General features: G+C 33.0%; 1 protein-coding gene across 4 annotated transcripts in view; it reads left to right on the top strand.

Moving 5' to 3' along the window:
- The window catches only part of LOC128238327 (disintegrin and metalloproteinase domain-containing protein 10-like), a 232,165-nt gene that overhangs the window by 198,217 nt on the left and 19,310 nt on the right, over positions 1-14,638 (top strand). For 2 of the 4 annotated variants that reach the window (XM_052954140.1, XM_052954143.1), the window contains exon 1: positions 6,843-7,258. The exons of 1 other annotated variant lie outside the window; for it this stretch is intronic. In XM_052954140.1, coding sequence (XP_052810100.1) covers positions 7,186-7,258 — 73 coding nt within the window. In that variant the 5' untranslated portion in view covers positions 6,843-7,185. Of the gene's footprint in view, positions 1-3,858; positions 3,983-6,842; positions 7,259-14,638 lie in introns of those variants that run through there. One more of the 4 variants, XM_052954142.1, reaches the window with a different exon arrangement.

Raw genomic sequence — 14,638 nt, 5'->3', positions numbered from 1 at the left:
CTTCACCAATCTCTTCACACCCCTGGTGCACTTACCAGTCTCCCTGTCCCTATTCAACTTTTAAATATCTGTTTCAACCTATCCTTGAATGCGAATACGTGCAAAAATAAATAAATATATTTATATTCAAAAAATGAGTCGTGCCAATCACATTAAACTTTTAAATATCGGCGCACCTTCAATGTGATTGAGATGCTGTATTGGTTTGCGTCTATGCATGCATATGGTATTTCTACTTTCTGTGTTTGTTTGCTTTGCCATCTTATATTCAAACGAAATATTTATTTGTTTCGAACACATATAAAGCATTCATTCAACGCACATTTTAGGGATCCGGTGTCTCGACTTATGGTATATGTCCTCCCACTAATAATAGAAGTTATTCAAGGTATAATCATTTTTCCTACATATTTGCTAGGAAAATTCTTACTCTGTTTGATGACTTTTTGTGACGACACTGAAACAGACATTTATCATTCCTATAAATTGCTACAAGATTGCAATACTCTTTTTTTCAAAAAACGAAGGTGTTATCATTGCTGAGGTTAAAGTCAACTAAATACCTGGCCATTTGTTCTGGTTTCATCTTTACTAATATTTCTTTCTCCTTTTGGTGAGCTGTTGTGCGCTGCAGCGGTTGTTTTTTTAAGCCTTACAAATATTGTAAAGAGAAAGTTTCAATTAAGATTTGATTGAGAATTTGTTAGACATGATGTGAATGAAAAAGTTGTTTCGTCATAGGCCAGATAATATAGAACTTAACCTTAATTAATTAATAAAAGATAGTACAATTTTGTAAGGAAAAAAACACACCTGTATATATTTCGCCATATCTGCTGAATAGTGAATTTAACGTGATTATTGAATCAATACATTTCGCTAGTACTTTGTCTTGCTCATAACGGCTTCCTAGAATTGAAAAGGTTGTAATACTATAAATTCATGCCATAAAGTCCAGGCTATATCGTCTTAAAAGTGTTGCTACATTTGATTTGAAAGTGTCTATACAAGGCGTATCACGTTTACTTTATGAATTCTTAAACAGTGCAAAAAAGTGAAGTCTTATTTTAAAAGTACATTCAGGTGTCCGCTAATCAATCATGTCAATTTTGCATGTTTGGAGACCCCACAATATGTCGGTATCGTTTGAAAGGGATGTTTGTACAGATAAGTTATATGTAAACATTGTTCCAACACTTCTTTATTAAACAAGCTGTTTTAGCCTTGAATGATTGCGAAATAGGCAAATTCATATCTGATTTCAATTGAATTAGAGAACAAAATATAAACTGCTACAACTTTATCTAAAATGTAGTTGCATCTTTAAATTTATTTTATTATTAGGAATCAGCATGCATTTCCAAATCGCATAACGTCATAATTATATGTTATTGTAAGGCATTAACAGTTAAAAGTATTGCCTATTCTTCTATATTGCAGTGATTGTTTTCAGTTTTGATTACAATTACACAAAAACCGTCATAAAGAAAGACTGGCTAATATTCAGTGTGTGTATACCACGTGGTAAATTACGCAATATATGCTACGTCGGAAGGCAACATTTTGCTTAAAATGAAGACTTAAATCAAAGATGTATTTTCTTTTACAACACCATTTTATATGAAACAAAGGGCAGTCTATGCCGCTTAAGGAGCCTCGCATTTGTTGTATTACCGTAGTTTGATAAGTTGATTAGTTTCATCAAACACTTCGACAAACCTGTTTTCAAAATAATGTTTTGACAGCGCTCCGTCAGACGGTCGTATTGCGAAAAGGTTTGTCGAAGTGTTTAAAGAAACTAAGCTCTCAATCAAAATCTGGTAAAAGATCGAAGGCAGGGCTCCTAAGCTGCGTAGACTGCGCTATGTTTCATTTAAAATGGTAAAGAAATAGTGAAGATATCTTTGTTTAAAGTCTTTATTCATATCAAAACATTGCCTTCCGACGTAGCATTTATGACACAATCCATCACGTGGTATACACACACTGATATTATTACATGAAGCATATACCCCAACCCTTTACTATTTTTCAAAATCATGTGTAGGCCCGCTCCTATAGAGCTTACGTAGAGCTAGTAATTCATCAAGAAAACGTGATTCATTGTATGTGATCGATAATATTAAATAAAAATTAGTATTCAGAAAAATAAGTTTGGTAGTTATTTAGTTTTGTTGTTTTTTTAATTGATTACCATGTTAGTTCTAGTTTTTGTGCAGTTTCTGTTAAGGATAAAACAATCAAACACAAACTATTTAGAATCAGTCAGCTTTATTTCATCAAGAATACAGTAATACAGATCAATCAAACCTAACTTCAAGGTCGAATTAGCCAAGAAGCAAAGACGAACAAATTTTTCACATGATCAAAGACGAAAGAATACAAACAAATTATCATGTTGTTTTATGTTCAAGTGCCCAATAATGTCCTACAATGTAAAACAATTAGTTAAGTTAACCAAAATAGCAAATTTATAATTATTGATCCATTGAAACGTTTTGGTAGCAATACCAATGTAAAAAAAAAATAATTTCATGTGGTATAGTCAAGTGGTGTAACATTTTAAAGGTTACGGGAGTAATATCCTATAGTATTGCTTTTATCTTGTTCAGTACATACAATTTATTTTGCTTTCGTTTTTTTACGAGCGTTTATTGGCGCACATGACTTTTAATACATAAAATCGCAAACTGAAAGACGAGCTGCGTACCTTGAAAATACTACAAAACGCATTAAACAACAGGGGTCAATGTAAACATGTAAAACGAGGAACGATATTTAAGATAAAACGTACGTCTTATACAAACACTCAAGCATATCGGTAAAAACCGACGCGATAATACGTGCATAGGCCGGTAATTGCCGGGGGTAGGCGCGTTGGGCGGTAGCTGGCTTACATATCTAAAAGAATTGCAATTGTTGAACATTCCAACAAATAATGCATGTGGTGTTGAGGTAAATTGGGTCCTTTTAAATCCGACCCTTCACTATTATTAGTGTTCAATTCACCGAAAATACATGTCCTGTGTGAAAGATTCCAATATTCAAAAATATATCCATTAAATAATGGTTTCAAAATTGAAATAAAAAAATGGTTTGGTGGGACAAAGTCCCATTTATTTTGTGTACGTACAAATCAACAATCCTAATATTTTTTTTTATTGATTTACAATAATATGTTTATTTAGATCGCTTCAGCTGTTTAAATCAATAACATCTGACGATTTATTTTAATAAATGTATTAGAAAACTTGAGAAAGGCAGCCCACTCATTTGACAATATATTATGTTGATCACTTTACCTTATTGATGTAAAACAAAGTGTAAGCTTATTTTTGCATATACCATATGACATAAAAAGTATAAGATCTTGCGTTTGGACATTGTTATCATTCGTATAAGTCTAAACGTTTGTTCAGTTCTGTTTCTATTGGCGGGACGTGGCCATTGGACAGAAACGTTATTGACTATTCCCTGTCAACTCCTTTGAGAACGTAGTGATATGCTTTTATTTAGGCATCCCTCGAGCAATGTTATCAAGTCAATTGCTTTTCCAAATTAAGAAAAAGGAGGCGCTTTGTAATTAATTGGTTCAATATTTTCACTGCGATTCCTTAATATATGCAGAGTGTTATTCTAGAAGCAATATAACAAATCCGATCATTGAGAAAAACTAATAATAAACATATTCTGCGGTTTTGCATTGGCGGTAGATTAATTATCACACGCCACACTGTAACTTGTATAATACCTGGCTATCAGCGATCTGAAATAACCTTTTAACTTATCGTCATTGTAATTCATGACTGTAGGTAGTAAAATGACAGAGATAAGTGTAAGCAATATATGCGCAGTCGTCTTCGATGTCGGTATACAGTTTTGTGAACTCGGATCTTGAGTATGCGTTGCGGTGAAATTTATCATTATCCACCTCAATTTCTATGAAAAGTGTTGATAAAGAGGTTTTTTCGCCACTTGTAAAGTAAGTGTTATTTTCCAATAAATAATCGTTTTTTCGTTGAAATAAATAATCAGTCTACACCTGACACGGAAGTATTTCAAGCACGACAGTCATATTGCAAGAAACGTAACAGGATAAATACCAGGTGTCTTTAATCAAGGAACAGCTTGAACCGGAATGATTTTGGCTTGCAACACGCCTTCCTAGTACAGCGTCATAAGAGAACGGAATTTCATAAGTTAAAGTGTTTTTTTTTTTTTGTTTTTTTTTTTTTGGGGGGGGGGGGAGTAAAGTCATACAACAAACCGCTCTTTGAATGGTACCCGTATATACTAAAATCGAGTGCATGCATATTCCGTACCTAAATAGCATCTAGCATACCGAGACAGAAACAAGATAAACGACGGTTCTTTAGTCTGCAATTTCGTCGTTATACAGATTTCTCAAACCAAATAAAGATATATTACTTTAGGTAAAGGTATACTATCTTAACTAAAACTGTTTATTTCTATTATTTCTATTAAGATACCAAACCACGTTACTATGATAAACTTTCTTTCTTCGTGCTCATATTCTCAAATCAAAATAGCATTGGACGAATAAACACGGCGTTCTTTGTTTTCAACCTTTTTATCGATCAATAAATGTTTAAAAGATAATATCACATGGTTGTATATACTCCAAGGGATTACTGAGACCTTATCTGTCAAATAACCTTCGACGTATGACCAGGCGATAACTCTGACAAACACTAATATCAATATTAAAATGAAAGCTACAAGGACCATTCCAGTCGGAAATTCACTGTATTATATCTTAACGCTTGAAGATGAAACCTTTAAGACAAATGATAATGTTAAAATTATTTTGATGATCTCCAATAGTTCAAGAGATGGTTTAAGGGGTCTTAAATGTTTTAACGGACGATAGGTACTACATTGGTTGCAAATAACAATCCAAAATATTTAGGCGCTTCACATCAAAATGAACAAGAGATGTCATTAAAAATACTTTTTTTATATATTATCATAAACAGTCGATTCCCATTGGCTCAAACTTCCTTGGCTCGAATTCCTTGTTGGCTCGAACTAGATGCAATGGATCGATGTTTTATACTGAAGATAAACAATCCCGCTTGGCTCAAATTTTCTGAAGCTCGAAATAATTCCGCCGGTCTATGTGAGTTCGAGCAAATGGGGTTCGACTGTACATCACAGAATTATGAGAGATTCGGTTATTGATATCGACACCAGTAGTTAAACGCGATACAACTTAATTGGCAGACGAGAGCAAACAGAGGCCATAACATTTTACTGGTACATAACAAGGTAAATACAGTTCATGATTTATGTGGAAAGAGTTCGAATTTGTTCAAATTTAAATATTTACGTTTACGGGTACAGTGAAAACAAAAGAAACTTTACACTTCCATGTCTTTTCTTAAGCTTTGAAAAGCCTAAGGCGACCATGCATGTAAAGCCAAAATCGATTGTGGGGCTGAAAATTGTTATAGTGTAACTGAAGTCCAAACTGTTGTTTACATTATTTTTACTTGTTTTTGAGCAAGTCATAACTTAACTATCCTTAACACTGGAACCATGCCTAAGTCTGTGCTGCGAGGCGTTTGTTTTTGCTGGCAATGGAGTCTCAATCAACCGAGCTTGCTATTTCTATAATGGATTATTTGCTTCTGTGGAATTTCTCATCAAGAATATTTTAATTGAATACATGTATAGAAATGTTAAAGGGAAACCATAAAGGCCAAATACGTTCAGCCAAGCTGTATCTGAATCTTATTTAAAGTATAATACAAAATTTTAATTTAATATTTTTAAGAAGAAAGCCCTTATGGGTCAAACATGGCAAAATGCCGATTGCCGTATATTTGCGTTAGAAAAACAGCAAGCTAACTGTGGTTATTATAACAATTTAAAAAAGAAATATATATGTAGGGATAATATTTGAGTCAGTATACAATATAACAAAATATGCGTTCTTTTTAAACAACTATGTGGTATATTTCAAGTATACTTCAAATCATAGTCCGTTCAATCTCAATTAACCCGTTATGTTTGGTCCTCAAAGCTCTTCTTATCTATGCATTGTGACAACTTATTGAGTGACCGTTTGAATGCAAGAGAAAAGCCTGAACATATGCATTCCGACAAAGACACATTGTGTTCGTTGCTCAACCTTTTGACACTGTTTGCGACACACGAAAATTACTTTATTAATATGTGGAAAGAAAGGAGGCAAGTATTTCAAAACATCTTTATCATTGTGTCTTTAGCAGCGTTATTTTCTCTTACGCTTTAAGTTTCCAATGTACTGTGAATTAGTGTTTAGGTTCGAAATCGACTTTGCCTCTGTATTCCTATCCCCGGAATGTGAATATCGAAAGAAAAATGTAACGTTTTATTATTCCTTTCTTTTCCCGTTTGGTGTTTATTCAACAACTAATCGCATGACTACAGACGTTATCATTCACCGACAAGCTTCTACTGTGTATCAGTTGAAACATATTATTTGTTGAATCATATTTCATTTAGAATTGTATTCATCTCTTTTGTAAGGCTCGACGATTATTCATTATAACCTAAAATTGTATAACCAAAGTGTCTTTAGTTAATTACTCAACAGTTATAAGAAAGTGTATGCACAAGAGGGGATTTTTTTAAGTTTTATAAACCACAATCATTATTGTTTTGACAATAGCCATCCCTTCCTTTTAATTCAAGCTAGATTGACCAATCGCAAGGGTTGTCTTCAGAAAAGAAGAATAATCATTGGATTACCAAATTTAATTGAAACAAAATTAGTTATTAATAATCTCAATACACTATACGTAGGCGGTTTTACATCCGTATCGTAGTGTTTGAGGTAGAAGCAGTTCATTTAGTACCTGGTTTGATAGGAATACTGTGCCAATATAGTTTAACAGTTTGATTACAGAAATGTTCAATGTGAAACAGCAAGTGAGAAAATTAAGGATTGATTAAAGACAAACTATCCTTATTTTCTTCTTTTTAAAAAGGCAAAAGTTATAAACAAACTTTAATAAATGCCTGTTAAGCGTAGACGGTATAAACAGTGCCATCGACCTAAATGAATTATAAACCAGTTAAAATACATATTTTGCGAAAGGGTTTTGAAGACAGTGAAAATACTTTAAAGGCTATAGTTTGAAATATTAATTTTACTAAGATTATTTCATAAATAACACTATGGTTTTCGTGCGTGCATTTATTTGCATTATTACTTCTTTCCAAATATTATTGATATCGGATATTTTAGAAGGTAAGGACTTTTAATTTAACTCGCTTTACCTGGTTTATTTTAGAGCGATATTTATCAACTAGTTTCATGTATTAAATTGCAAGTGTCGTTCTCTTGTTTTTCAATTTAAATTACGTCGGCATTTATTGTCAACATCTTGACAGTTTACAATGACCCAATTAGAATTCTTTGTGCAATTTCTGCAAAATATGAATAGTGTTTGGTGTATTCTTCTTATACATAAGAACATCGTAAATTGTTTGTCAATAAAAAGAAAGTATAGTTATTTGATAGGGAAATTGTTCTTCTATAAAAATAGTGTAATTAATTATAAAAATATTATAAATGCTGTTAAGATAGTGAATAAGATATCTAATGGAAATTGGTTATAAGAATGTTCCTGTAATTCAAACATTCACAATTTGCTTTACAATCTGTATATTTCTTTTATAACATCGTATTTATTTGTATTTAAGAATGCTAAACGGTTTTGATGCGGAACATAATAACGGATATATCTGGTGAAAACGTTAATGATCATTAGTATGACTACTTACTTTTAGTATTTGATGACCTCTCTTTCAACAATTTAAACACAAATTTTCACAATGTTATTTAACGGGACTAGGCACCAGATTGTTCCAAAATCGGCATGTGCAGTATTTCCTCAAAGGAATCCTAGAATTGTCAAAACGAGCTAGTAAGAAGCCAAAATACATTAGTTTACATAATTTTAAGAGTATATTTTCGCTGTCTCAACTGAGTTGACTCGTTGAAAACAATTACGCATAATGGTTTCCCAGTTTATAGTGTGTATATTTAGCGTGTCACATGTTTGGCACAGATACACACCACGCTTGTTTAAATTTAACTGGAATTTAGGTGGTAGATAACCAAGTTAATTTTCGAATTGGAAAAAAACGCGAATACTTCCAAAGATATATGTGTAGTAAGCGATGTGGTACATATTCAATGCGTTAAAAGCAACAATCACAAATTTGTGTTAGTTTTTGACATTTTTCTTTTTTTCTTGCAGTTTTATCATCTGGTGTCTTGTCCCTTTAATGTTTCAGTACAATGTGTCTAAATTCAACTAATAAATATATTAATTAATATGTATAGTCTTTAATTTGATACTCTTTAGTTTAATCATATCATTTGCAAAATCAATATGGTGAACAGTAGAAATCACCAATGTGTATAAATATATGAAGACATTCTATCCATGTTTTACTTCTATATAATAGATAAAGAAGGATATAAATACATATCCTTAATAAATTCTTAAGGCAAAACAAGTAAATAAATTGTCCTTCTTCAGTTCTGTCCTTACCCTTCCTTTTTTGATGGTTGGTGTTATGTTACTGTTTAAGCTCACTCGACCCTGCATGTAACATTCAGAAAGTGAGATACTTGATGTATCGTCTGATGGAAATAATACAATAAACGTACGGTTATTCAGAAATGGAAAATCTGCAATTACAAAAGGCTAATTCTTTATGTGTTAGAATAAATTCATTTTCTTTTTTTCATTTTCTATATTTTTAAATGATTAAAATTTGTTTAATTTAATATCAGTGACGAGACACAAAGTATGAAACAATATAGTGATATTAAGGTGGATGTTTAGATATTTTGATTCCGTGTTTTACAGAATTTACGCACTTGACATTGAATTCCCGTGAAGATAACTATCTCGCTGAAATGTTTTCTTTTCGTTAAAATGTTTCGGTTTCGTTGATGTGCGAATAAGTGTTAATTTTTTTTAAGGCCTAATAGTTCAAACCGTCTGGTTAAGATGTTACTTGTTTAACAAAAGGTGTTTTCAGCTCAACATTAAACAGAACAGAACAGAACAGAATTTTATTTAGACTTATGCACATGCATCTCGTCATACACAAAGTATACAAATAATTATTACATACAATTTAACAATACAGTGGTCAACAATCAAAATCTGGAACGATGTCAAAGCAATATGGAGAATGTTCATTTGAAAAAAAACATTTAGAAAACATAATTACTATATTAAACAATATAGAGTCCTTCTGTTATTAGCCTGCAATAAATATTTGCACAAATTCACAATAATTGTCTTATTTTGGTTGTTAATTAGTTCAATAAACTTGAACATATTTGGACGACAATAATAGTACCTTTTCAAAAATTGGTTGCGTATATCATTATAACAACTACACTTAATGACAAAGTGGAATTCATCCTCTAGTTCATGTAAGTCACACAATGTACAAAAACGTTCATTTCTTGGAGTTCTATTAGGACCATATCTTTTAGTTTCAATAAACAGATTATGAGATGACATCCGTAATCTAGTTAAGCATTTCCTATTAGTTTTGTTAAACAACATATTTAAATAATCGGCCATTCCAAATTCATTGTGCAGGTGGCTGAACACAGGAATTAGTTTAGAGCTTGTGTTGATATCTCCCCTCCACTTATGTAAAAACACGTCAATAAGACGTTGCTTAAAAAGACATATAAAGGTGTTTGGTTCGTATTTTTCGGGATGGAGCCACACATCTAAAAACCCATTTTCCTCAAGTACGTTCTTGATTTTGTTAGCCCAGGAATTATACCCATTAAGACACAGTTGAACTGATTCCCGATAAAGAGAATTAAGTATAATATTTTTTGAATCTTTGGCCTTAAACCAATATTTTATAATTTGAACATATCTATTAATATATAACGGGTATCGTCCTAACTCCCCATATACTGCTGCTGTATAACTACTTTGTTTAACCCCCAAAATAGACTTACAAAATTTGAGATGGATGCGTTCCACCTCTTTTGACTTAGATAAACCCCATACTGGGCAACCATATGAAAGGATGGAGCCAACAAAAGAATCAAACAGTTGTAATGAGATTTTCGGGGGAACATCGTACTTATTTATATTCTTTAATAATATATGCATGGCTTTTAGTGCCTTTCCGACTACAAATTGGTTATTTAGGACGAACGATCCATTATAGTTTAAAACCACGCCGAGATAATTAAAATTGTCGACAATTTCAAGGGGTTCATTATTATAATACCAACGTTCGTTGTGTCGCACGGAACCTCTATTACGGAATACAACTACCTTAGTTTTATCGGTATTTACCTCCAATCCCCATATTTTGCAATATTCGCACAGACGATTCAAACTACTTTGTAAATCTTCCACGGAATTTCCTAAAATGACCATATCATCCGCAAACAGAAGTAGCATGATGCATAGTTCATATATATCAATACCACAGTCACTACCCTGTTGCAAAAATAGCTCTAAATCTTCCAAAAATAGAGAAAAAAGTATTGGAGAATTATTTTGGCCTTGTCGTAGACCAATAGATATATCAAAGAAATCGGAAAATGAATTACAGTGTTTTACACACGACTTAACTACTGAATACATTGCCTTGAAAAATTTTAGTATTTTTCCGTCCAATCCCATACGGAAAAGTTTAACCCATAGCGCATTCCTATACACGGAATCAAAGGCCTTTTTCAGATCGATAAAGGCACACGGTAAGCGCAATTTTTTAAATAATGCTGATTCAATAAGATTATGTAAGACAAAAATGGCATCCTCTGTACTACTTCCCTTTCTAAATCCAAATTGGGCGTCGGACAAAATATTATTCGTATCAAACCAAGTTTCAACTCGTTTAGTGAGTACGCTTGTAAATATTTTCCCTAAATTACTAACCAGAGTTATGCCCCTATAATTATTAGTATCATTAATGTACCCCTTTTTATGTATCGGAACGATGAATCCTGATGCCCATGATGCAGGGAAATAATCTCCATCTAGAACAGTGTTAAATAAATCGGTTAAATGTCCAACTAATATGTCTAAAGTTTCAATGAAAAATTCATTTATCATATTATCGCTAGGACACGCAGCCTTATTTCTTTTTAAACATTTGACAGCACTCCGAACCTCGTCGTGAGTTATAACAGCATTGAGAGATTCGTACGTAGGATCGTTGATATTAAAATCCGAATTGTTCGCAAAATCATCAATCTCATCTATTTGTGCCGACTTTATATCGTTAAATAAACCAGCGAAATAGTCTTTAAAATTCTCAATATCTATGTCGCAAGCGGGATTACTCGTCTTTGCCCTAAATTTACTCCAAAACTCCTTAGGTTGTTTATTGCGTAAATCATATAATTCTTGCGCCTTACGCGTAGTGTAAGCTCGCTTAGTTTTGCAAATAAGCGTTTTATATATCCGCTTTTTATCGCATAATATATTTCTATTAACATCCGATTTATTCACATTAAAATTCGTAAGGGCATCAACATATGCCATTTTAGCGAGATAGCAGTCGTGATTAAACCATTCGTTGTCGAATTTTTTCTCACCATTGCGATTTCCCGAGCATTGTTTACCAAAATACGGTTTCGCTGTGTTTAAAACGAGTGACGAAAATTCATCAATTAATCTATCTATTTCATAGGGCAGCGGATTACGTGATATATTGAAAATAGAATTTATGTTATTCAAATTCGCGATTAAATCCCTGCGAACATAGTTTTTATTTTCATCACGCCATTTATATTGTACATAACTTGAACCGCTAGAATGACTTCGCGACGGATTAATTTTATTGTGAATCAAAATATCGAATAAAAGCGGTGCATGGTCACTAAACTGATTAAAGTGACCCACACTGAAATTCCTGAGTAATTTATAATCAATATCCCTTGCTAAAAGGTAATCAATAGTACTGCATGTATTACGGCAGAAATATGTATACGCCCCATTGCTATTATCAATGCCTAATCTCCCATTCATTATGCGCATATTGGTAGCCTTACAAAAGTCAAGCAGACGAATGCCACGCCCATTGCATATTTTATCTTGTGAGGCCCGTCCACTACCTTCATCATTTAAATAATCATCAGGGTCTAAATCCCGTATAATATTATCATGTAAAATGTAATCTGGTCTATCCCCTGCTCTACAATTAAAGTCCCCGGCTATTAATATTTTACCTAAGGATTCAAAATAAAATATGTCATCACTTAATACATCGAATAAATTTGTATCAATAATATTATTAATTGGTGAGTCATCAGACCAAAAATATAATCCACATAAATATATATCATTTTTAAGCTTAAAGAAATTCTTATCAATTTTCAACCAAATGATACTATCATAATGGTTGCGAACAACTGTTATACCGCCACAAATTTCATTTTTAACATAGACTACAATACCACCAGAGTTTCTTTTGGCATTTTTATGTTTGTATTTTCGAAAATAATTAAAACACTTATATCCATCAATGTTTATATTTGAAGAAGAATTAGTCCATGTTTCAGAAAGAATAACTATACCGTTTCCATCAATGATATTTAAAAAGTCTTCGTTTGATAATTTGTTTTCAGTGAGTCCATTGCAGTTCCACACAACTATTTTCAGTTCATTCTCCGACCATTCCTAGTTACTTTTACACGGCTTTCCGTCGATATATAAGGTGTCATATACCAGCCAGGCCCGTTTCCCAGCTTCCTTTGCAGCCTTCATTTTAGGGACTAGCGCTCTTCGTTTCGCGGTGATTTCCGGTGGAAATTGTTCGCTGACAAATAGTTTCGTTTTCTTGAGGTGATGCCCCTGTTTTCGAACCATTTCGCGATCTTTGAAGTCAGCAAACTTGCAGATGATGTTACGATGGCGGTTATCGCCCTCAGTACGTGTACCAGTGCGATGTGCCCTTTCAATTTTCATATTGTTAGCTATCTCCTTAGCTATTTTTAACTTTTCAGTCATGAACTTACGGACTTCAACCTCTGAATCAGCGGGTGTTTCTCTTGGTGACTCTTCTATTCCACCGAATATGAGATTATTTCTCATACTTTGTGACTTAAGGTATACCAATTCTTCATGCATTTTCATATTTTGTTGCTCTAATTGTTCAACATATGATGCTATTTCAGCCTGACGAAAGTCAATCTGTTCAACCTTTTCATCAGTTTTTGCGAGCTTTTCGTCAAATCGATTATTTGCATCGTGCACTAAGGTCCATAATTTCTTGAGATCCTTATCAAAACTATTTGCTTTCTCTTCTAGTACAGTTAATGTTTCTAATCTGGCTTCTACGTTATTCATTTGGACTTGGAGTTTCTCTAATACATTCAGCACAGTTGCAATATCAGCATTAGCTACATCAGGTGTAACTTTACTCGCCATAGCTCCAGGTAAGTGTATAGGCTCAGAAGTATCAAAATTATCACAATCAGACTCATTAAATACTGAAGAATCGTCAAAAAGAACAGAGTTTGTCTGATTTAAAATTTCACTTACTAATGGTTGACCCTCTTTTTCATCGGCCGGGCCTCCAATTCTGTATGATTTACTAATGTTTACTATCTCCTCGTCCGTACTACTGCCCTTTTTACGTTTATTGGCCCTGTTTCTACTAGATTTTCCCATCACTCGCACGAACGTTCACCAATGCACATAATTCCACATAAATATCCATAAATTCTATCGAAACACACTCTAAATATCCAGAAAACTTGATAAAATTTGTCACCGAAAATTTAACACGTCCATCTTTGTCACGTGACCAACCCTATTAAATTGAATGAAATCAGCATACCATGACAACAGGCGCCTTTTTGCACAATATGAACCGTTTTACTATGTAAATGGACGTGTTTGGTGCATTGGAACGATCTAGCCTACATTATGTTTAATGGATATTCTAATTGTAAATATTAATTGCTCCATCAACATAATTTTCTGCAGCCAAATGTATAAATCTCTGTTAAGTTGTCCACAGGTTATTTTTTGGCCAGCTGACTCATTAAAACGATTTGATTGGTTAGTTTTTAATATTAGATAAATATTGACCAATTAAATACTATTTTAGATAACCAAAAACTCAAACAGTTAAAAATAGTTTCCGTTGATCATGTATCTTTAGTTGTTTTTTTTCACTTTCTGTGACCGCCTATATTGTTTTGATTGCATTTTTTATCTGGATAGAATATTTGCGCAACGGAATACTCGACCGAAGTCTATGACAAGTCTGCAATGCAGTCTGCAATGCTATACTATAAATACTAAAAGTCAAAAGGAGCGTCATTATTTAGGTTTCATTAAACATACCTTTAATTAATCAATATTCAATATCGACTCACATTTAAGATCATTTGTGAACATTACGATGCAGATGATTCCTAAGTTTGCTATAATTATTTCGATTTTGATTTGTCCAATGAGTAAATGAAAATGAAACTTTTTCTGAGTAAAATGCTTTAAGCTGAGGCCACGAAAATAAACCCAACGTAGATGATAACCGCCCCTGGATAACAACTACTACGACTGATATTCGTATGATTGTATTCACCCGCGAAACAATACTTCCATATCAA

Source organism: Mya arenaria, chromosome 6 (assembly GCF_026914265.1).
Source record: "Mya arenaria isolate MELC-2E11 chromosome 6, ASM2691426v1".
Classification (NCBI taxonomy): domain Eukaryota; kingdom Metazoa; phylum Mollusca; class Bivalvia; order Myida; family Myidae; genus Mya; species Mya arenaria.
The sequence above is the reverse complement of the archived record's forward strand: the minus strand, read 5'-3'. Positions and strand labels throughout refer to the sequence as shown.